The sequence below is a fragment of the Coturnix japonica genome, chromosome 11, assembly GCF_054131305.1.
Source record: "Coturnix japonica strain WE chromosome 11, WE-NBRP24, whole genome shotgun sequence".
Lineage (NCBI taxonomy): Eukaryota > Metazoa > Chordata > Aves > Galliformes > Phasianidae > Coturnix > Coturnix japonica.
The window spans coordinates 26,139,814-26,162,974 of record NC_140673.1 but is presented as its reverse complement, the minus strand read 5'-3'; the positions used below and the strand labels follow the sequence as shown (position 1 = coordinate 26,162,974).

Genomic DNA, 23,161 nt, shown 5'->3' with positions numbered 1-23,161 from the left:
TGCATTTCAAGGGGTACACAACAAACACAGTGAGATATTACAACAGTGAGATCAACCTTAGGGGGAGTGCAAGGACCTACGTTTTACAATCAAGGACTGAACTTAATGAGAATATCAGAAGGTAAATACACAGCGTTGACTCTTTCTCAAGATTTTGAACAAAAAGCAATTGGGTGAAATACTTGCTCTTTTTAAAGAATCTCCAGATTTACTGTCACAGCAAGTGTGTATCCTATCTTGGTTTTGAAGTGATTGGGCTCTAAAGCTGTTTTTGTTAATCTGTAAATGCTGTTGACAAATTACCCAGGAGTTTTTCTACTTTTGAAGCTGTTGTGATCTTTTTGTTATTGTTTTTCCCCCTCTCCGGGCAGAGGAGGAGGAAAGAATGTGCATGTTGCAGTGAATTCTAAATGAGGGCTGTGCCTCCCGTTTGTAAAAAGACAAGCACAGCAGTAAAAATAATAAATAAAACAAATGAGACTCTCTTTAATCCATTCATGAGCTCAAGTGTTTCAAGTAGACCATAATATTAAGACAAAGAGTTCTGAGAGAGATGGATCAGAGGGAAGGGCTGTTGCTTAAACAATGTCAGCCTATTTAATTAAATTACGTGTTTGTCAGCGCTGTATTTTCCCATGTCCAGGATTCTTACTGTTGATTCAGGGCTTAAGGCCTAAATAGAAAGGGCAACAACTGCTGTGTATTTGATCCTGAACAAGCTGTGTCCTTTGAAATGCCAGCACTCAGTGGCTGAGAGAATGCTAGAGTGCTTTGCGATGACAAAGGGCACTGGCATAAGAATTGCTGAAAATATGTGTCTGACATTGCCACAGCATCCTGAGGGTGCACAGGGACTTTCTCTGACAACTTCTAAGCCTGCTGTTATTTCTGTAACAGTTTATTTGTATTTGTCACAAGGACAAATGGGACTGGGGTAGAGGACCAAGAGCAGGGCCAGAAGCCAGGAACTCCCAACTCTCCTTTGTCTGAAATGGTTTGGCAGGTTGTTTTCATATATAAAATCTATAGCTTAGTCATGGACAATTGCAAATGTTTGTTGCCTTATGGTCAGATTTTAAGCTGTTTTCATAGCCAGTTTGTTGCACTAAATAGATGCTTGGGTTTCCCTTTCCTGGATGGATCTCCTCTGCTTCAGCAGGGCTGGAGGGAGCCACAGGGACCTGCAGTACAACAGCTCAGGATGAAGAAGCAGTGTATCTACTCTGTGTATGTGGAGAGAGCACTCAAACACCCGGCCACTACTGCATTATAACAAGATCAAAGAGAGATGTGAGTATTTTTTTCTCTTCTGTCCACCCATACCACTTTTATTTAAAGAATTATTCTGAGACTGGATGTTTTACTCAAAGAAATGTCTCAGTCAAATACATGTTCATCAGAGAAATTCTGTCCTTCACGTCTATGCAGGGATCTGATTTCTAAGCTAACAGGTGACAGTGCTTCAAAGTCCTGCTAAGAAGTGCACCCACCTTGCTGCTGCTTGGATCAGCCTTCGACAATGAATTTTCCATCCCTACAAGAACTGTCTTTGTTTTGCATGATGTTAAAGGTGAGACAATTTCTCTTCCTCCAGTTCTCTCAAGAACTGCTGAGCATGTAATTTTAGCAGCATCCATAGCAGGCAATCCCCTAAGAAGTTCCATAAATAGGAACTTTGTGACCAGGGAAATGACTTTCTCAGGTGGAACGCTCTACCTTCCTACCAACACAGTGCAACCAAATTGCTCCAGAGTTTTCATCTGCCCATATGTAGACTTGTTTAATTTTGTGACTTCAGGCCAACAAAGAGTTGGACCACGCAGTCTGCTCATGGAGCTGCCTCAATTTACCTAAACAGCCTTTGAGGTCCCATTCCCTCTGCACTGCCATCTTCATTTCATTCTCCCATCCAGTGTGCAGGAAGGGAAGTGTCATCCTCCCCATTTCCAGAAAAAGAAGGTTGAGGAGAGGGTGCAGACCTGTGTGAGTTGGCTCAGGGAAGGATGCTGGGACTGAGTTTTCAAAGCACAAAGCTGATCACCAGCTCACCCCTCTGCAACAGAGCAAATGGGCTGAGAGGCGACTGAAAATCTGCTGCTGTTGTCTGTCAAACAGAAAAGTCAAAGTCAAAAGTGTTTCTGTGGGATCCAAATATTTATTTTGCCATCTTGCCTAGCTATTTCATGAAGGGCTCCATGTTTATAACAGCTGAAAAGCTTTCTTTTAACAATAATTATATATATATAAATAAGGATGAATATTCACTTTTCTTGGATTGGTTGGTTGTTTTTCTCCAAAGTGATTCTTTAATTGAAATTTTAAATCTTTAATGAGCTATATCTACCCAGAAAGAAGGGAAAAGAGAAGAAAGAAAATCCTGCACTTCATTCCCATGCAGAATGCGTGCTGGAGCTTGGTATGCCATCAGGGTGAGCTGGCAGCCCCAAACTAACAGGAATTGGTGTTGTGTTGGTCTGTGCCCCGAGCTCCATCCAGCCCTCAGCCCCTCACATGCAGCACTGTCCGATGCTTCAGTTAGAAACTGCCTCCAGATGTGGTTCGTTATAAAAGTCCTTGCCCCAGCAAGGCGTTAGGGTAAGCTTTGGTTCTGCTCACAGATAATCTGTAATCAAAACAAATGGTGTTTCTAATTGAGCAAGGCCCTCTTGGTAACGAAGGGCAGCAGTTGTATTGAGATCACTGCTTCATGTTTCTCTTCCTGTTCAGGAGACTGAACTAATTTATTTATGAAACCAAAGCAACATGCCAGATTAGCCATATAACCAGCTATCTGCGTTGTTCAGATGCGTTTGTTTGCTTTCCCGTGACATCCAAGTGAACAAGCTATATGTCAATGAAAGCGTTGGCGCTCTATCGTACATTATAGACTAGATTGAAGTGCAAAAATAAGATCCTGCAATGGGGCTACATGCAGTACTTTTTTTTCTCCCAGTGAGCATATGCTGCGAGTGGGAAAAAACCGTACATTGCGAATGAAGGTTTCGTTAATGATGATACAGAGCAGTCTGTGGGTGAAAGAAGGGAAAGCAAATCCAGGAGCAGTGGACACAATGAGGGCAGCAGCAGGAGCTGCTCTTCCCCTCTGCCTGTCTGAAGTTTGTTTGCTGGGTGAGTCTCTTTTTTGGCCTCCCAAAACCAGAAGGAAAGCATTCACTTCCATGGAAGCTTTAATATTTTTGTCAGAAAGTCAGAGCAGGTCTGCTGGGAAATAATTTTGCGCAAACGCCTCCTGCATCCCATGGCTCTGCTTGGAACAGTTCTGGTTTAACAGATCTCAGGCTGTGTACGTTTCTTTTTGGCAAGCAAGGGAAGGTGACCCGTGGGTAACAGCACCGTCCTGCAGACCGCGTGGTCGTGCTGAGCTCCTCCATCCTCAGCCTCTCTGATACAAAAGGCAATGGTGGTCCCAGAGTGTTGGTGGCCCAAGGTGCTGAGCAACAAACGTTAACTGCTGAGCTCTAGCAAGGTCTGAGGGAGGGAACTCGGGCTTTCCTTCATCACCTTCTATTCTTTGCTTTTCGTTGGTATATCACGGCGGGGCCGCCAGCATCCCGCGAGGAGCTTGGCGCAGCACCAGTCCTGCTGCCCGCCGGACGAGGCCGAGAGTCCGGTGCCGGGGGGCTCCGCGGGGCTGCGGGCAGCCGCTTGTGCAGGCTGCGGATGGCCTCTGCTGGGAGCCACGGCTCACTGCAGCCAGCCCCGGCCTCGGCAGCTTCCTCAGCCCCCCGCCAAGAGTGGCCAGCTGCCTCCCCGAAGGGAGGTGAGGCCCGGCACACGTGCGATGGTTTGTGCCCAAGCCAAAGCGCCAACAGCCCCTTTTCACCACCTCCCTTTAATTTTTTTAGCTTCTTTTCCTTCTCTCTTTCTTTCTTTTTTTCTTTCTTCTTTTCCATTCTGTTTCCTGCTTTTTCACCCCAAGAACTGCCAGTGCAACATGCACGCTGCCTTCATGCCCCATCTCAGAAGCAGCAGCATGGCAAGGCTGGAGCCCGGGAGCCACCCATGATGTGTGCCAGCTGCCAGCACCACTGCCTGCAGACCCTGTGCAGGAGCCAGATGCAGCAGGGGAAGAAAAATACATATATATATAAATAAAAAATAAAAAGAAGAAAAAAAATCCCTTCCGCAGCTTGGCATCTGGGCAGCACGCATGCCAAGTGGTGCAGGAGCAGGGAGAGGAAGCGGCTGTGGGCTGGGGGCGATTTGGCACCCCAACAGCCCACAAACGGTTTGGGTTTGAGCTGAGAAGTGAAAGGCTGGCGTTAATGCAAAGGGTGTGTTTGGTGAATTTGAAAAGCTGGTGCTGAAATGAATAAAAAACCTCCAGCCAGTCGATTCTGCAGGCTGAGCTCTGCAAGCCCCTCCGAAGAAGGTGAGGCTTTTTGGGGCTGGGGCTGCATGCAGGCTGTGGGATGCAGATGTGAAGAGGGCCCCCCACCTCCTCTCTGTTTTAGTTGTGATGCTGCAGGGTGCTCTGGTTGTGTCCTGGGTCTGCTCAGCACTGATGGTCAGGTCCTGCACACAGCTCGGTGTTCCAGGCTCTATGAGCAAGATAGAAAGCAGGTGTTAGAAACCTCTGGAAAGTTTGCTGTTCATTACTGCCATTTCCTCTCCTCAACAAAGACTTAGCAGCTGAATGGATCTTTTTAGTTATGTAAATGCATTTTCCATAAATACTTATTTTGCGGTAGAAACAAAAAATATCTGTCTGTGGGGGCTGGTGTGTCTTGCTGCTGGTTGGTGGAAGCCCACTTGTGTCCAGGCTGGTGGTGACAGAGGTCAGCTCTGAGCAGGGCCACTGGAGGATGGCACTGCATAATCCTAACATCCCCACATCCCAACATCCTGCACCTCGGGCACACTCTGCTCACTGGTATAATAAGACCAGGATGTGATTTCTCAATTTTGCAAAATCAGAATCAAATAGAAAGTATCTCACTGCTACTGATTTATCAGGAGAAAACTTTTACTGCAAATCTGAGGTTACATCTTCCCACATATAGCATATAACAGTAGATGGGGCTGGGAGGACTGGACTGGAGCTGGTGGGTGCCTGGTGGGTTCAGAAGTTGTGTATGAGATTTCTTGAAAATCTTTAGAGAAAAGAAAGTGGTGAAGATTTTATTTTTCCACATCTCTTGCCAGTTGTCCAGAATAACCTTTATTGGATGAAGCTAATTGTTTCTAGTAATATTTTTTCCTTTAATTCTTTTGCAATTAAACTTCAGAACACTTTCTCCCAGTGTGTTCAAGCAATGAAGGTTCAACAAACAACCCACTTCTAGTTAAGCCCCTCCTACAGACAACCTGATCCCACATTTCCTCATCACTTTGCCCTGATGGCTCAAAAAGGGCAGCCTTTACCCCTGTGGAGGGACCTGAGCTGCCACCTGGGGTGCCAAGGAAGAAAAACACCAAAATCTTCTCCTGAGATTCCTCAGCAATCAGTTTGTGTGACAGTGTTGGCTGTGGGTTGTGTGGGATCGCACAGGTCCTGCTGCAGCGCTGAGCATCCGCATTGCAGAAGCAGCAAGGGTTGATTTCAGTGGAAGAAGGCTGGGCTTTCTGGGACACCAGATCCATAGCGCTTAGAGATCACAACTAACATCTGAAATCCCAGGGAGAGCTGGGGTGCCTTTTTCATAAATAATATGAACGCTGAGTCCTGAGTTTTCAGAGGACTCAGGGTTTTCATTTTGATCTCCCCCTCTCTCCCTTAGGACGGATGCTGCCAAACATGCATGATGACACAGAAAGCCTAGAGGATAGTCTTACTGCACAGCTGACAGATGGCAAGCACACAGTCCAAGGGACGCTTTACATCTACATCATGCCAGTCAACGATGAAATCCCTCATCTTTCCAGGTTAGCTATCTAAGTGACATTCAGGGCATGAAGAGCTAGGAAGAAAAAATCAAATACATGAAAGCAACCCATCTCCCCAGCAGCATCTCCAAGCCTGCTCCCAGTGCAGAGACTGTGCTTCCTTCTCATCTGTTTTCTCCAAAAACTGGCTGGTAGCAAGCTAACACGCTGCCACATAGTGCAGGATGGCAAGGAGCCCCTCAGTACCACTCAGCAAAAGCTATTGTGCACAAATAGCTGTTTTGCAGTCACTGGGTGTAGGCTTGCTTGTCTGGTTGTCTTCAATGAGGCCAGGGCTGCTCTTTTTTTTTTTTTTTTGCTGTCTAGGACCCTCTCCTGTTTCCTTCTGTATTCCTTATTCCTTCTCCATTTCCTGTAATCTATTTCTAGCAGTGAATCATGTTGGAAATAACATGTTGTGCTTTTTATTTTTATTTTAATATTTAAGGTCCAAAGCCCATTGAAAGCAGTGTTAATGCTCACATTCCTTCCAAGAGAGCCAGAGCTCTTGGCCTGGGGTCCTGCTGTGAGGCTGGGATGTGGGAGATGTGATTTCACTCATTTCTTGACCGTAACACTCATTTTGGCCTAATTAAGGTCTCTCCTCTTAAGAATTCACAAGGTAAAAAAAAAATAATAAAAGCTGGTGGAGCTTCTGAAGCTCTTCAGTAATGTCAGACATGGCCTAAAAAAAAAACCCAACCAAGGCTTTTAAAAGATTCCCACAAGCCATAAAGGGGGGAAAGCATCAGTGAGACCAATACTTCAGTGCTTTCTCTGCATGGTGATGGTAACAACGTCTCCTTGACTCCCAGAAATACCTTGCAGAGCTAAAAATAAGTTCTCCTCTTGTCCCACAAGAACTTTGGGGACTTGAAAAATTAAGCTTTTGTCTCAAAGAGAAAGCAAACTTCTCAAACTTCTGCAGAATACAAAAATATTCCACTCACATCAATGTTAAATTTAGATTCAAATAGCTGCAATGTCGCGTTTATGTTTTTAATAGTTGTTGGTTGTTACTGTGGCTATTATTATTCTTTTTATTGTGTACTGCTTTCTCAAAATGAAAGCCATCTTTACTCCCCATATGAACTTTCTCCTTCTAGAAACTGGCAGAAGTAGTACTATTATAAATTCAAACTCTGACTTACTTTTCACTATTTTTCTCCTCTTTTGAAACAGAAATCATCTCCAGGTCTGACTCTAGCAGGGTCTGAATCCCCATTCTCAGAACACAGGAAGGCTGTTTGATCACAAAATACTTGGTGGACTCTAGTTGGAAAGGTTGGTGCAAGCCTTTATTTTGAGGCATAAATCAGTGCATGCATGCAGTAAGATATCTCTCTGCCTGCATTGCTGGGGCCCTTTGCTGGGCTCCCTTCTGCAGGGGAAAGCAGAAAACTCAGTGCAGGTTGGCTGTCTGGAGCTCTCGGTGCAGGGGCATCGAAGCTCACCCCTTTGAAAGGGCTTTGGCTTCATTCCCAGAGCGCTATGTGTGCATTGTGAAAAATTTCATACAAGTAGTAAACAAGGAGAAGCTGCAAAATGGGCACGTGTCCCTGCTCCTAGCAGCGTTTCCATAGGGCTTCCAGCCCCTCTGGGCTTGAGGAAACACTGCCAGCCCCCTCCTGCCCTCCTTGCAATAGCACACAGCTATATTTTCTTTACCCTTCTCAGCCTGCTCCCTTTGTTGTTGTTTTCCTTGCCTATCATGTCTTCCCTTACTTTCCCCCATTTCTTGCAGTTCCCTACCTCGAATGGCTGCAGTTTTATGGTCCTACCTACTGGAGCAACCCCATGGAGGCACCACTTGTTTAACCTTATGTAATTTCCATGTTATTTTTTTGAGGTGCTGGCACAGGCCACACAGAGAGGTTGTAGATGCCCCATCCCTGGTGGTATTCAGGGACTTGGGCACCTGATCTACTGCCTGATCTTGTGCATGGTAACCCTGCCCACAGCAGGAGGGTTGGAACTGGATGATTCCTTTGAGGTCCCTTCCAACCCAAGCCATTCCATGATTTTCTAATCCATCAGAGGAAGCTTCATCTCTCAAATGCTGTTCATGCCTTTCTTAGTTCATGGACCAAATGAAGCCCTTTTGTTGAGGGGCAGGAAAGGTGCTACATTCACCATTTCTTTCTTGGCCACGTTGCTGGGAATGTGCTCTTCTGCACAGAGCTGTGAAGCCAAAGGACATCATAAGAGAAAAATCTCCTGCTTGCAAGAGGCAAAGTTTTCTGTTCCAGTCCCACAGTAGCATATTTGTTGAAATGTTTTTAAAAATTTCTGTCTGCTTGATGCTAAGAAGAGCCTGTTCATGCTTAATAAATTGGAGAAGTTGCTCAGAAATGCTTCATCCATATGAAAGCACGAGCCCTGTACGGCTGCCAAGAGAAGTGAGACCCATGGTGTCATGCTGAGCAGGCGATGGTCACACAAACTACAGAATCTTAGGTACAGATCCCTCACTTCCACAGTTTTCTCTGAGATGTGAAAATGTAGCAGGGAAAATACTGAACAGCATTTGGTTTTTCCAGCCAGATCTGCCTCTTTTGGACACGTTCATGGGCCGAGCACCAAGCAGTGTAAAAGAAACCAAAATAACATCTTTAAATAATCATTCCTGCAGCACATGCATGTATTTTAATTATCCTTACTCAGCATTGTTATCACTATTCTCAGTGAATTCAGTGCAGCTGCTAACTGGGAAGTGACTGCCACTGTTTTGTTTTTTTTTTCACTAGTGTCTCCATTCCTTGTCTTGGTTTGTTTCAACTTCTTGGAAGCTGAAGCTGCTGAGCAAAGCCATTTCCAGTGCAAAGTCAGAAAAAACATCCTGCTCTGTTCAGGTAGGTCCTTTGCAGGATTTCCTTCTTGGGCTTCAGAGGTGCCCACAGGCTCCATGCCTGCCCCAGCTGGAGCTCACCCAGCACACCCACAGGACATCAGGACAAGGTAGAAGCCATACAGCATCCCTCAGCAACACACGGAGAAAGCTCAGCCCCCCAATCTCACTCCTACAACTGCTTCTTGCCACATCTCTTTCCACCACCCTTCTCTTCAGTGACACCTTTCAGCTGAATTTTACGTCGGTTCGCTAAGCCACTGTGCTGTCTTCTTCCTTTTATAATTAAGCAACTTGAGAAGTCCTCGGAGGGCAATAAATTCTGAGGAGGCTTACATAAAACAGAATGTAAAGTGGAGAGCCCTGCCATCAGAAGCCAGTAAAAGTCAGCCTCTTTGTGCGACACCTCCCCAAATGGCATTATGTCATTGCATAATATTAGTTAGAACCAGCACGATGATGTTTTTTGTTCAGAGTTATAAAAAGTAATGAGTCTCACATAATCTACTGAAGTGAAGGGGAAGGGGGGAGCACCAGAGGGGAGGGTGATGACTGTAAGAGTGAACTTCCATTTTTCTAGCACCCTGAGTGCATTTGGAAACCTAGCATGTAGCACCCAAATGACACCCTTTAATGTTCTCTCTTGTGTTTTGTTTTGCTTTTCTTGCTGGGATCACACACACAACCTTTCATGAGTCAGGTGATCTTGCCTGACAAATTTTGTTTCAGTAAATACAGCATAATGATCAGAAACTGGAAAATGCTGTGGGCTGCTGAGGACGGCTTCATTCCTCCTGGGCTGCCATGCAGTGCCACAGGTTTCTGGGAGGCTGCTGGTCCTGGTTTGGTATTATTCCAAGCCTTCACAAACAGAGTGATGCTGTAAGGGCAGTGAAGCACTGGTTGGCCCATGAGGTGATGGGTGCCCCATCCCTGCAGACACCCATGGTCAGGGGACAGAGCTCTGAGCACACAGTAAACTGTGGGTGTCCCTGTTCATTGCAGGGGAGTGGGACCAAGTGGCCTTTAAAGGTCCCTTCTAACAAACAGTTCTGTGGTGAACTGAACTTCCCAACTGAGAACCCCTTGGAGTTCTTCATGTTGGGTGAGAAATGAAGCAACGCTGTGAGGGAGGCTTTGTGGTGCAAACCTGAAAGCCCAGGTTGTACGGGTCAAATATGAAGGGTGCAAAGATCACGCTGTGCTTGCTAAACACCAGCGCTGTGTCTCACTCTGGGCCAAGAGAGAGAGATTTTAGCAGCGATTTTCTGCAGCCAAATGAGAGGATGGCTTCTTTTCACATACTGTGGCTGCTCACTAATGCATGCATGAACTAGCTGTCCTTTCTGTCAAACAGCTTCATTAGTATTCTTTTTCATTCTGTACTGGCTGAAAGAGAGATTATATTAAGAGTTTCCTGGCTATTCCTTGGTCCAATTTTCTGTGTTTTTAAATATGTGCTTTTTATATGACCAAAAATTGATCAAGAGTCCCTGTGTAGCAGCAGCCACCACAACTGGTGATATCTCTGCTCTGATCACCTTGTGTGCTGTAGGATGTTCATACCAAGTAAATGGCACAGTGAGTGCTGGGGTGGAAGTGAATCAGTATTAACAGGGGAGAGGGCAGATCCAAAAAGCAGCAGTGAGAGTGGCAGCCCTTAGAAGATGCTTCACTGGTGGTCTTTTGCTGGATCTGGGTTGGAAAAGATGCCCTGTGCCCTATCCACCTCTTCTTCTCCGTGCTGTAAGGATGGCACCAAGCTCTGTCCTTGAAGCACTGCAGACCTACACACCCTGTGTACTTCTCCAGTGATCCCTTTCTATGGGCTTCCATGAGATCCCTGCTGAGAACTCCTGGATTCACCCAGAGCAGCAAAATGGTGTGCTGGGGCCACAAGGCAGCTGTGGGTGTCACCAGAACCTGTAAGAATGCCGTCAAGGGCTGCTCAGCCTCCAGGAGCCCTGCCTGGGCCACAAGCTCTGTGTCATGCAGGACCTTATAGCACGCATTTGGCCTCTCCCCAGCTTTCTGGAGCGAGCCAGTGCTGCACACTTGCTCTCCACATGTGCTGAAGGTTTGGCGCATCCCGAAGCATCGTACGTGCAGCTCCAAACGCACCCGCTGCAGACAGCTGGGGAGCCCCGCCAGCCAGATGGTGGAGAGGCTCCCTGCACCTGAATCCTGAAAACCATTTGTTCTGCAAAATAATAATAATAATAAGGCTGAGGGGGGATTTTTGGTGTTGATGTCTATGCCTTCTTGCAGCGGTGAAGGGTTCGCCAAGGGGCTGGTCCATGCTGTGTCCCTTTGCCTGTCGTTGCTGTGTCACCTGGGGTGTGAGGCTGCTGCTCATGGTGTCTAGACGGGTGATTACTGAAAATTAATTAAACTGAAGGAAATTAGGCTGGAAGGAGTAGGCTCCTGGGAGGGGAAAAATGGAAGGGAAAATAGGATCCTGGTGTTAACCCTTTCCAGCTATTGAAACGCTCTCAGGTCAACTTGGCTGCATGCAGGCAGTGCTTTGCTGTGGTTTCAGGAGCTCCTTATGCAAACCCTCAGCTCAGGCATGGCCAAAACCCTTTGGCTCTCCCTTTGCCTGTGCCTATGTTTCTGGCCAGACCTGAAAAAAACTCACAGATCAGCAGTAGGTTTGAAACAAGATGTTCTGCTTGTGGGCAGGGTCAGAGGAGAGGAAATGCTGGGATGTAATCCGGTAATAAATCAAAGCTTTATGGGGACAGAAGGCTTTGACAGCATCGCATCCTGGAATACACTGCAGTCAAGAAAATATGGACAAGGCTTCTCTTGCTTTTGTACAGCCTCTTACCTGCTCTTCCCTCTCCTAAAGCCTCTCTTATATAGCCTTTCAGCATGGTATCCGAGTGCTTTGTGCCTTCCCCTTGGCATGAAGCCACCGTCTGGCTAGCGAGCAAGTACAAACTGTAACACCTGTGTGTCAGCTATGAACATTAGGGTGTGCTACAATGGACCCATCTGTAGTACTTGGCACATGCCGAAGATTTTTATATGTGGTTGGCTGAAAAGCAGGATCAGAGAGAGAGAGGAGGGAGAGCAGGAGAAGAGGGCTCCGCTGGGCACGCAGAGAACATCTTTTTGGCAAAGGTGCCAGCAGGTTTCCATGGGCTTGTCTGCTTTCTCGCTCAGCTCGTGCATTCAATAAAAATATCCAGGTTGCTTCTAAGAAAAGCAGGAGTAGATTTCCCCAAAGACGAGCTTAAAAGCTTCATCCTTTGTCTCAGGAGAACAAATCTAATGCCATAACTGGATTGAATAAGAATAGATTTAGTGGTAATAGATACAGTAAAAATTGATCTAATGCCGACTAGTTTTGCTGCTCTTCCTCATGCAGCAGGACTTGTAGAGAGGCCCCCACACCCTGGGGCTCAGGGGAGGGACCAGCAGTTCCACCTGGCTTTGAGGCTTGGATGATGATGCATCCCCAAATACATGCCATTCAGGAGGGCATGGGCAAGGGCTGCTGTGATATTTCCACACCGGTACTTTTAGCCCAAAGATTCGTGATGGTTTCCAGTTTTTTAACTGTTTGGGTGGAAATAAACATGCCCCCATATGCCAGTGTCTGTGTATATGGGAGAAACATGAGCAAAGGTAGGGAAGGAGCTTACAGCAGGGATAGGAGTGGTGGTTTATTGCTTCAGGTTCACTTAAGTGAGCGCTGCAGTGCTCTGAAAGGAGAGGAAATGTTGTTTTCCCCCCCTACGTGTCACTGATGTGTTTTAAAATGCATGGGCAAAGTTTGTAGTTTATTTCCTCCAAAGGGGCCAAGTCCTCCTGGCATTCTTCTGAACAAGCTCATTAGAATAAAATCCATTATGCGCATAACTAATGACACAAATTTACAAATCTGTTGACAATTATGACCACATCCCTCATGCATTTGCTTGCAGCTCGCTGGAGTGACCAGGAGAAGGAGTTCAATCCAGAAGTTTTACAGCTCACGAGCTCTGAGTGCAGTGATGTGAGATTATTTCCCAACTGGATTACAAAGCTGTCATTAGTCAGGGCAGTGCGGGAGGACCAGGGCACAAGACCGTAAACTGTCCTCGGGAGACCTGAAATCATTCTGAAGGCAGGGCGAGATATTCCTGGCTGCAGAGACCATTATTATTATTATTATTTTTGCCTTTAGCTGGGGGGGAAAACACAGGCGGGTGCACACAAACGACGTCTGTTCCAAGCAGCGCCTCGCGTCCTCTGGAAATGAATAGAAATCAAATTGAGACACTGGTGTCCTCAGAGTGTTAAATATTTCCAAGTTCTTGCCAGGCGGGTGTAATTTATTGAATGTAGGTTTTGTGAAATAGTGCTGCTGTCAGGGCGAGATTGGCACCAGAGAAATGAAGGCGGCTAATTCTCAGGGGGTCCTCCCTGGCAAAAACCCTCTATTGAGTCCTCATGCTACTTGTGCTCATAACTGCCGAAAAACCAGGAGTGCCATCTGCAAACTGTGATTCATAAACACTCTGTCAGTCTGCCATGTACCCTGACATCATAAAATAACAAGAAGCAGCATTGTAATAAAGAGAGGAGGTTTGCAGTCGACCAATTAAATGCATCTAATTTATTTCTGTTACAGCTGAGGCTTTATTTATTAGTAAACAGCTGCATTTGTTACACTTTTTTTTTCCCATTTTTTTTTTTTCTTTTTACTAGGAGCGTGCCAACTGGCACTTTTGATAATCCATTAATCCTAAATAATCATCTGGGTACTTCATGGTTGGTAGGAAGAGAAAAAAAATAGCGAGAAGGTTATTAAAAGTTAAAACGTCACCTTGCAAGGAGGCTGACAAGAGCTCCCCTGCCTTGCAGCTCAGTGGGACTCCCGATGAGCTCCACTTTGCTGGCAGAGCCATGCACTCCACTTCCATCTCCATGGATGTGGCCATCCATCCTGAGCAAGGCCTGGCCCTGCTGGATGGGGTTGGTTTTATGGGCAGCCCTAAAGCAGTGGTACGAGGGGAGCGCTTTGCGAGTTTGGTTTCCTTGCCTCCTACTTCCTCAGCTCTAACTTGAATCTCAGCAAAGCTAAAAATCTGCTAATTGGTTGTCAAAGTCTAATTAGCTGATATTACAAAAAAAAAAAAAAAAAAAAAAAAAAAAAGAGAGAGATAAGTTTGCCTTTTATAATTGGAGCTGAAACCCCCCACTTCCCCTCCCCTCGGACCCCCTGGTGTGTGTTAATTGAGCTCCAGGACTTTTCAGTGTATTTTAATGCTCTCTCCTTTTCAGTGCCCTGGAAAGCTTTGCAGTTAATGAGACAATAATATGTACAATCAAGGAAAAATGTAGTAAAAACTCTGCAGAGCCTTATGGAATCGGGATGGTGTGAGCGTGTGCAGGTGCATGGAGGGAGGGAGCAGCCCCCACCTCCACAGGCAGCATCAAGCACCAGAACTGTCCTGTTGTTTGCTCTCTGCCTCCCTGGGCATCTCTTTCCCCTCTCAAGGAGGAATACTTCTTCCTGTAGAGCCAAATATTAGCAGTGAAGGGAAGAAGGCTGTACTCAGTGCAGAAACTGAGCAAATGCACTCCACCTGTGTATCTCCAGAGCTACATAAACCATTGCTCTTTGCTATGTTTGTGTATGTGTGTATGGACATATATATGCAACATCCCCTTATAGCCAGAAAATGAACCTATCTCAGTGTCTTTATGACCACTCCCCCCTGTGCCACCCATCCCATTGCACCCCAGTACCACCAGTGCTGAGCTGGATCAGTTGAGGAGCACCCACCCTGCAGATCTCCTTGCTGCATGTTGGGAGCTCAGTTTTAAAGCCCATCTCTTGCTGTGTATTAAAAAAGCAGTGTTCAAAAGAAGTGAGCACAGGTGGGTGCTCTATATATGGGTGCTCTTTTCAATATATTTAATAGCATTGCGTTTACTTACTCAGTCATGTTTTCCTCTTTCTCCTCCTCCTATCTTCCTCCTCCACACCTGCTTTCCATCAGTCCCCTCTGCCCTGCTTGTCATTTTATCCTCTCTGCCGCTTTTACCGCAAACCCACTAACTTTATATTTCAAGTCAGGCTCTCAAGCCCACGACGTGAAAGGAAGCAAATCCAAAGCCTGAGAGGCTCCAGGAGCCTGTGGGGGATGCTGGGGTGCTCAGGGCGCAGTGGGAAGCCTGGTTTTCCTTTAAATCAGAGAGACGTTCTTTTCTATCATCAAAAAAAAAAAAAAAGAACATATTAAGGCCAATCGTTGCTGCTAGATGAGCAGCTTCAGATCTACGTGTCCTATTGTTGTGTGCTGCATCCCCTTAGCAGTGCATATCCTCACTATTTTGAGTATCTGGCTGAGGAGAGGAAACAAATAGAAAAAAGAATTATAGAATCATAGAATATCTCGAGTTGGAAGGGACCCATAAGGACCATTGAGTCCAACTCCTGGCTCTGCACAGGACCATCCAAAAATCAGAATGTATATCAGAGTGTTGGAGGTGTAATCAGGAGGTCCTTCTCCATGTCTTGGGTTGTGGGACAGACTCCCATCATTGCACCTCTCTTCTCTGGAGCACATCTGGTGAGATAGCAAAGGTCAGACCTCCAGTTTTATAAAGCTCTTGGTGTGTTTAGGCTTGGTGGGCTTCTGGTTATCGGCATCAGTTGTGGGGCAGTGCAGCAATGTGACAGGCAGGAGTAGAGAGCCTTTCAACAAGGGACAGCCTGGGTGAATGTCATTGTCCCCTGCCAGGACTCAGAAAACAGTATCAAAATATTCCCAAGCTTGGAACTTGACCCTTTTCCATACGGGCAAAGAAATGATCTCAGGTTAATTGCATTTGCATTTTTCTGGTTTTTCCCTGCTTCATCTTGTTTGTTTGGATTTTCTACAAAAAAGTGAACACAAATCACTTTTTTCTGCTTATCTTGGGGATAAATGTCTGTAACCTTTGAGCAAAACATGCTGCAGGCTGATGTCCTGTGTCCCTGCCTGCTTCTGACACTTGTCCCATCCTTCTCTTTCTAAGTGCTCTCTTCTGCTTTCCTCCTTGGAGATGAAAATGATCTGACAGGACCCTGTTCATTGAGATCCCATACAGATTTATACTCCTTCACAGGTGCAACCAACATGTCAGAGCCCCCAGCTTTTCCAATACAGCATGAATTACTTTTCCAGTGCTAACTTCTCTGAACCTGGTGAGTTTTGCTGATACTTATTACGCTGGTGAAGGAGTAGACAATTTTTCTTTTGAAGGATTTTTCTCAAGCACAATTCGCTTTTTCTATATGAGGGCTAGCTAGCTAATTTATTGTGAATTACTATCATGTGCTTGGGAAAATTTCCTCTGCTATTTGTCACTGCTTGAGTGTATCAGGTTTCATTCATGGGTTTCATTTGCCACGTTAGCTGCAGAGAATTGGTATTAAAGGGGTTAATGTCAAAGGTTAACTATCAAACTGGGTGGAAAGCACCTAAATTAGTGCAGATTTTACTGGAGAAACTTTAAATTTTAAAAACCCTAAACTGACAGCCACAGTTCTCAGATGTTGTTTGTAACCTTCTATGTTTAATGGGAATCTGTTGTTTCGGGAAGCCAGTTGGCAATGCAACAAGAAGGCAAAAAAACAAAAAAAGGCTCCTGTGGAGTCCATGCTGCACGTGCCACTGCTGTGACTTGTTGTTGCAGGTTGGCCAACAGCAGCAGGAGCTGGTTGATGTTGTTCTCCTACTTTTGCGGCATTCTCAGACAAAACGTTTGTCCATGTCCCTGCCTTTGGCTGTTGTGCTGCAGTGGAAGCCGAGGTCTCCTGAACCCAGGCTGTTGTTTGGGGGACCCAAACTGTTTTCTTGCACCACATGACCAGCTGCTTTGTTGCCACTCCAATTCAGATGTTTTTAAAACCAAAGAGAGTTATAATAGAAATGGATGAAGTTAGGATGAGGTAAATCATCTCTACTCATCTTTGGAGAAGAGCAGTTGATCAATTTTCTAGCAGCTTTAATTTTCTGTGCCTGCTGCTTTGTAAAAGGGAAAATTGCACTGGTCCTTGGGTGATGCGATGGAGCTCTTCATAAATAAATCTAATGGAGCCAGAACCTCTGTTGCTGAGGTTACAGCATCACTATCGGCTTAAAACACAGTGCCCGTGCTTAATGCTTAGTTCATTAACGCATTCTGTCCATTGGCTCATTTGGATCTATTAACATAATTGTTCTTTCTAAACAACTGGGTCATTCTCTCTCCCCAAACAGAAAATCAAAGCTGGCTTCAATATTTTGGAGAAATCATGCAGCCAGATAAATACGTGTATTCCTCTATAAGCTCACCCAGCCTGGGATTAGTTAAAACTGTGATTTTGCTTTGTGAGACTCACAACAGGGCATATTGAAAAACAAATGTTGTAGCTCTGTTGCAAATGTCCTGGTTGTCTCTAAAGTATAAAATGAAAATATTTTCCTGAGGTATTTTGGCAATATTCTTTCTTTGCTTTTGCTCCCTCCTCTTCTTGTTCCCCTGAGGAAGAAAGCTGATGTCTGGGATGCAAAAAGGGATATTCCCCTTTTCCATTTCTCTCCCGTTGGTTTCCCTTTTACTCATTTCTTTCTTTATTTTATTTTATTATTTTTTTTTTAGGTGACATTGTTCTACTCGCCAAACCTGTAACTTTAACAGAGGGTGACAGGGTGACCTTGACGACAGATGTTCCTGTGGCAACAGATGGCACTAGCAAACCCGAGAAGCTGCTGTACGCCGTCTCCGTGCCACCTGTGCATGGTCAGATTGAGCACATCAATTATCCCGGCGTGCCCATTCCCAGACACAGCCGGTTGGATGTGGTGGCCCAGAAGGTCCCCTCTCTCCATGACAATAGCCGTGAGGCTGGGAAGGAGCCACTCAGGTGAGCAGACCTCCCCTTGGCACACTGGTGTTCTTGAAAGCCCTCTGCAAGCTAAGGGTTAAGCTTGCATTTCCCATGCAGTATTTAATGACCAGTTGTGTAAGAGACTGCTGCAAACGGGAACACAATGTAATTTTATCATTACAGTAATTACATACTTTATTAACTGCAATAGTGAAGTTATATGGCCAAAGGCAACGGGAGTCTTGCAAGCTCAGTGTTGGGGTGTACCCAGGTAGGCTTTTGTAATCGAATAGCAAGTGAAATCAAATGGTGTAGGTTCATATAAAGAGTGCACCGCGTTCGTCAAGGTTGCCGGCGGTGGAAAAGGAATAAGCAAAAATTCCCCATCTGCGACTGTGGTTGGTTTCTGGGCACTTCTTTGTCCTGAAGGGGAAAAAAAAATAATAATCGTAACATTGTCTGAAATGATCAGGAGAACTTAATCCAGATGGTGGTGTCATTTCTAAGAAAAAGCATATGTTGGCCATTATGATACTTAAATATAATGGTTTTACATTCCTCTAGTGGGCACAAAAGGCACACAACAGAGTTGGCGGGGTTTTTTAATCTTCCGAATGGTGGCAGTGGTGGTGGAGTGGTGGGAGATTTTATCTTCCAAATGGTGCATTTCCCAGAAGATAAGGCAAATTCAACTGATGAGAGCATGCTGTAAAAGCCGTGCTCCCGTGGAATGTAAATTCCTACATTACTCTACCCTGAAACAGTGATGAGGTTTCATTTAATGCCCCTTTGGATCATTATCATTTTATATACACTCTCATAGCTTTGTTTGCTTTTTCCTTTTTTTTTTTTTTTTTTTTCTTTTGGCTTTTACCTGTTTTTCTTTTCGTTTTGTTTTAAAAAGTTATTTACACTCCCTTTGCAGCAAAGTGGGCACTATAACTAATTTTATTCTCACCATGATTAACTATGAATAATTTCCTAAGAAACGAGTCAAATTAACAAGGGGAAGAAGGAATCAATAAATCATGAAAGCAGCCTATTTCTAAGTGGGGTTAAAACCACCATTACATAAATCACAGCCTCTAAATGATGACCTGCTTGGATACAGGAAAGGGAAAAAAATGTCCATTTAAATTGTGGTGAAAGGAAAAACTGAAAAGAGTGAGCCAGTATCTGTGCCCCCCCATAACACTCTCCCCCTTCCCCCCCCCCCCCACATACCATACAGAGAGGGGGGGCAGGGGAGGGGGAAGGACCCCAGGAAAGGCAGAGAAAAGATGTGGTTTCCTCGCACTGGTCCAGCTGTGCAGGCGCCGCAGGGCAGCTGCTGCAGCCAAGCAAAGAGCAGGAAAGCTCTGCTTTTCGGACACAGAGACATAAATGTTGTTTAATGGCACCTCCTGCCTCTGCGCGGGAGCAGAGGGAACTGGGGCTGACCCAGCATCACTCAAAAGGTCTGAAATGTTTCCATCCTGCTTTGATTTTTATACTTTCCACTGGTTTTCGTTGAGTTAGCCTCAATTTAAAGCCACTTGGAGAGGACTGCAGAATCAGAGCCACTGCGCTCCTTGGCTAGTTTGCATTATATCCTTCTAACTGTGCATTAAGGGTCAAAACTTGCTTGGCAACATGGTGAGTGCTGCAGTGCTACCTGGAGCTAGATTTTCATCTTTCTTCCTCTCTGAGACTCTAAATTTTATACAAGCTTTGCTGTTGCTTTTGCAGGAGAATTGCCCATCCATCTTTATACTGGGAGGTAAAGATCTCTCCAAATTGTGAATGCTGGGCAGACTTTTTCCTCAAGTTTTTGGTGGAAAAGGATGAATCAAAATGCATAAATGTGTTTTGTTGTTTGTTTGTTTGTTTGTTTTTTAAAGGCAAGAGAAAAGCAGTTTTCCTTGTAAGTTTCCATTTTCAATTCCTTTTTATGATCTTTTCTCCTCCCTGAACACATGTATGAAATTGAACCAATTCATTGCTTGCTGGGAAGGGGTTACTTCTTCTGTTGCATTATAGGCCAAAGACTGGCAGCTGGTTTAAATCAGTATATCTGCATTTGCTGAAAGGATGCTGCAGCCGTTTTTACTGGCCCTGTGGCTTATAAAGTTAGTTCATAGAGTTGCTGGGAAGTTCTCTTTCCTAATGATCTCAGTGGTCACGGGGGCTCATTTCTCCTTTTGGAGGACCAGTGAGTATCCCACCAGCTAGAGATGATGGGGAGCTTTGTCATCCCTTTCTTTTGTCCATCTTGCTTTGGGAAAGATTTGATGCTCTGTTATTATTGTTATTTTGCTGAAATTATTTATAGTATCAGGGTCACACAGCCAGCAGTTGCTCCGTGATCACAACACACCCCGTGGTTGGCCAGAGCACAGCTTCAGGGCATCCTCTGATGATGAACATGAAGGAATGAAGCCTCATGCCTTTTACTCTTTATCCAAGCCTACACTGCAGCAGGGGACATTTGTGAGCACAGAGCAGATAAGGAACAAGATGAAGGCTGAAAGATGTGGTGGCAATGGGCAGAGCAAGAAGTTGGAAGCCAGAGCCCAGCAGAGCCTCCAGCATTGACCATCATCTCAGCACAGTTCTCAATATAGCTCCCTTCTCTTTGTGTTTCTTTCCTAAAAGTGTGCTTATTGGCAGGTACAGGATCACTGAACCCAAGCACATCAACAGCCAATCTGGCACATATGACCACCTTGGCTATTTTCTGTAAGCAAGAGGGCCACTGCGCAAGCAGTTGTCATAGGAGGAAGCTGAAGGAGAGAGATCCAGTGCTTGTCTCTGCAGCGGGGATTTAATGCAGGTCCTTCAGGTCTGCAGGGCAGGGCTGGGGCTGGTGGAGAGAGGGCTTGTCTGCCAGGCATGAAGGAGTTAAAGCACAAGGATTACAAAAAAAAAGCCTTTAAAAAACACACAAACACACGCACAAACGCACACACTCACACGCTCTCACAAAACCCTGCACCCTAAATTAATTTCTGCTGGTAATCTATATCGGGTTAAATAACGCCTCATTATTCTGCAACACAGCTGAGGCTTCTCAAAATGTTTATCTTGTTTTGTAACTGGTACCTTCTGGCATATTCCAGTGCCAACTCTCCTAGCTCTTGCTATATTTCATTCTCACTATTTTTGGAATGGAGCTGCTGGTTCCAGGTGATTTAATAAATTGCTTTTTTTTGTGTTCCTTTTAACTTACCCATCTGCTCAACACATGCGTAACTTGCAATCTGTCGGCAGTTTGCAGAAAGACAAACTGTCAGAGCTGCATGCATTTGACAACTTTGTTCCCAATTAGATTAGTGGTAATTTTAACAGATTTCAGGGCAATCGAAAAAAGGGATGACATGTTATTAAAGCATCAATTTTGACAGACCCAAGCACATACAATTTCAGTGTAAATTATTTTAAATGCTTTAATTAAAGCTATGAAAGATTTACCCTTTTAAGCGGTAAGTGATTGCAAGACAAATATAAAGGGAAAGTGGATAACAGAGTTTCCTAAATGGTTTATGCTGCGCATGGCAGTCCACGAGTCACCACCACCATAATCTATGACTGTAATGTTGGAGGCATAGTTAATTATTCATAGCCTCATCTCTGGAGCAGACGTGATTAAGAACATGAGGAGCATTCAGAGATCTGAGCTGTACCTATGAAATTCAGAGATCAAGCCTCTCTGAGACCAGAAGCCAAAGGAAACAGAGTGGGGGTACCTTACACAGGAGATATTTTTATAAATATAGTTTTCTTTTTGCCCTAGTTCTGTGGTGGTGTAGAGGCCAAAGCCCAGTGGTCAGGGTGATTGTATGCTTAGGGCAATTGGGGATTTTCTATTCTTGAAGACCATTTGCAGGCTGCACAACCTCTGTTTAAAAAAAAAAAAAAAAAAAAAGCACAACAAAACAAAACACAAAAACAAAAAACCACAACTAAACAACAATAAAACAACACGCAACATTCATTATTTAAACCAGAATACAGCATTTTAAGTTCGTCACTCCAGGAGCACTGTGCCACATGTGCAGCCCATTTAACCGCTTTCAGGATTTTCTGAGCTGTGGCCCCTTTCCAGGCTGAGTCTGGCGGTTCCCCCATGGCAAGAGGCACAGGCTTGGCCCTGCTCCTCCAGCTCTGTGTCCTGGCTGAGGGATATCGGCCCCCCCACAGCCACACCTTCGCTGTGTGCTCAGCTGGGGTCTGACTCAGAGCTGAAAGCTTCCGGGAGGGCGGCTCCGAGGGGTTCATTTATTTTCTGTCTGGGTGGCTGTGCAGTGCAGAGCTGTCTTGTTTTCAAATTGTTAGATGTGCGGCATATCGCTTAAGCCTATAAAATGTTGTTCCCACAACTTGCACTGAAAGTTTAGGTTAGTTTCCTTTCCAACTCAGGGTCTGTAAGACTCCCTGATACTGCTTAGAATAATGAGCAACAGCCACACTGTTCCAACCCTTCCCTCTTTCTAATACCAAGTTTGTGTGCATCTGTTTGGGGATTTTCTTTTTTTCCATAGGGGATGGTTCTGACTTGTCTTGACCCTCTGAAAAGACCTGAAGTTTCTCTTTGAAGGCTGCTGACCCAAAGTGCTGTAGTACCAGGATGTAATGAAGAGAGAAAACACTCCAGCAAGTGCAGTGGATAGGAATGGCAGGAAGTTCCTCAAAGCCCTTGGTCTCGTGCCCTTCCCAGCAGAGAAGATAAAGTCCTGAAGGAAAGAAATCACTGCTTTTGGGACTGCTTCTGATTTGTGTCTGCATGCTGCCAGAGTGTCCTCTGCTTTGCATGTAAGAAAGAAAATGAAGAAAACTTTCTATGGAGTTTAGCCATTGGGGCAGCTCCTAAATCCACTCGGATCTCTTCCTCTATTGCTCTTTTTAGGTGGTGTGTATCATCGAGATTCCATGTAGCTTAATCAATCAGTTCAAATGCTGTCATAAGATCCACCTGATTGTGTTTCAGTTGATGAATGCAGGCCTCTCAGAATGTCCGAGTTCAGCATGAAAAATCACCTTTCTTCTTAAAAAGTGAAGGAGAACATACATCACAGATCAGAGTATAAGATTCCTCTGTTCTGCCCCAAAATCAATGACACTAATAGGATAGCAAGAGAACGGAGCCTACATGATGGGTGAAATTGGCAAGCAGATTAACATGGGCAGCTGCATTGGCTTATTTCAACATTAAACACAGACTACTTGTTCTAATGCACAGCAAAAAATGTTTGCATGGTATATCATGGCATGGATAACCTTCATGGATCTCCTTCGGCAGGAAGTCATGCACAGCCCATTGAAACACCTCTTGTGTATCCTTACACCTCTCTCTGGAATAACCATGAAATAGACTGTCATAAATAGAGGCCAGCTTAAGGTGAAAATGCTCTACTGGCACAATGGAAACGCTAGGAAAAATTGGAACATTTTATTTGACTAGAAGAGTCAATCACAGTTTTCTTGTTTACAGACAAAGTGAGGAGCAAGCAGAATCTATCATGCAGGTGAGTTACTGTGTCAAATGCTCTTATGCATGGCTCCTTACATGTTAGTGCTTCCCCTTCCATTAGAAC

General features: G+C 45.0%; 1 protein-coding gene and 1 long non-coding RNA gene across 3 annotated transcripts in view; one reads left to right on the top strand and one right to left on the bottom strand.

Moving 5' to 3' along the window:
• The window catches only part of LOC107317780 (FRAS1-related extracellular matrix protein 1-like), a 44,565-nt gene that overhangs the window by 4,927 nt on the left and 16,477 nt on the right, over window positions 1-23,161 (top strand). The window contains exons 5-12 of one of the 2 annotated variants that reach the window (XM_085511886.1): window positions 1,160-1,290; window positions 1,429-1,570; window positions 5,742-5,886; window positions 7,069-7,170; window positions 7,631-7,710; window positions 8,634-8,738; window positions 17,360-17,624; window positions 22,109-23,092. In XM_085511886.1, coding sequence (XP_085368012.1) covers window positions 7,644-7,710; window positions 8,634-8,738; window positions 17,360-17,624; window positions 22,109-22,121 — 450 coding nt within the window. In that variant the 5' untranslated portion in view covers window positions 1,160-1,290; window positions 1,429-1,570; window positions 5,742-5,886; window positions 7,069-7,170; window positions 7,631-7,643 and the 3' untranslated portion in view covers window positions 22,122-23,092. Of the gene's footprint in view, window positions 1-1,159; window positions 1,291-1,428; window positions 1,571-5,741; window positions 5,887-7,068; window positions 7,171-7,630; window positions 7,711-8,633; window positions 8,739-17,359; window positions 17,625-22,108; window positions 23,093-23,161 lie in introns of those variants that run through there. The other variant, XM_085511887.1, reaches the window with a different exon arrangement.
• LOC146759079 (uncharacterized) lies at window positions 12,393-14,944 on the bottom strand. Its single transcript, XR_014932919.1, has 2 exons — window positions 14,669-14,944; window positions 12,393-12,973 (listed from the first exon to the last, which is right to left on the bottom strand). It is a non-coding gene; the product is annotated as an uncharacterized LOC146759079 (long non-coding RNA).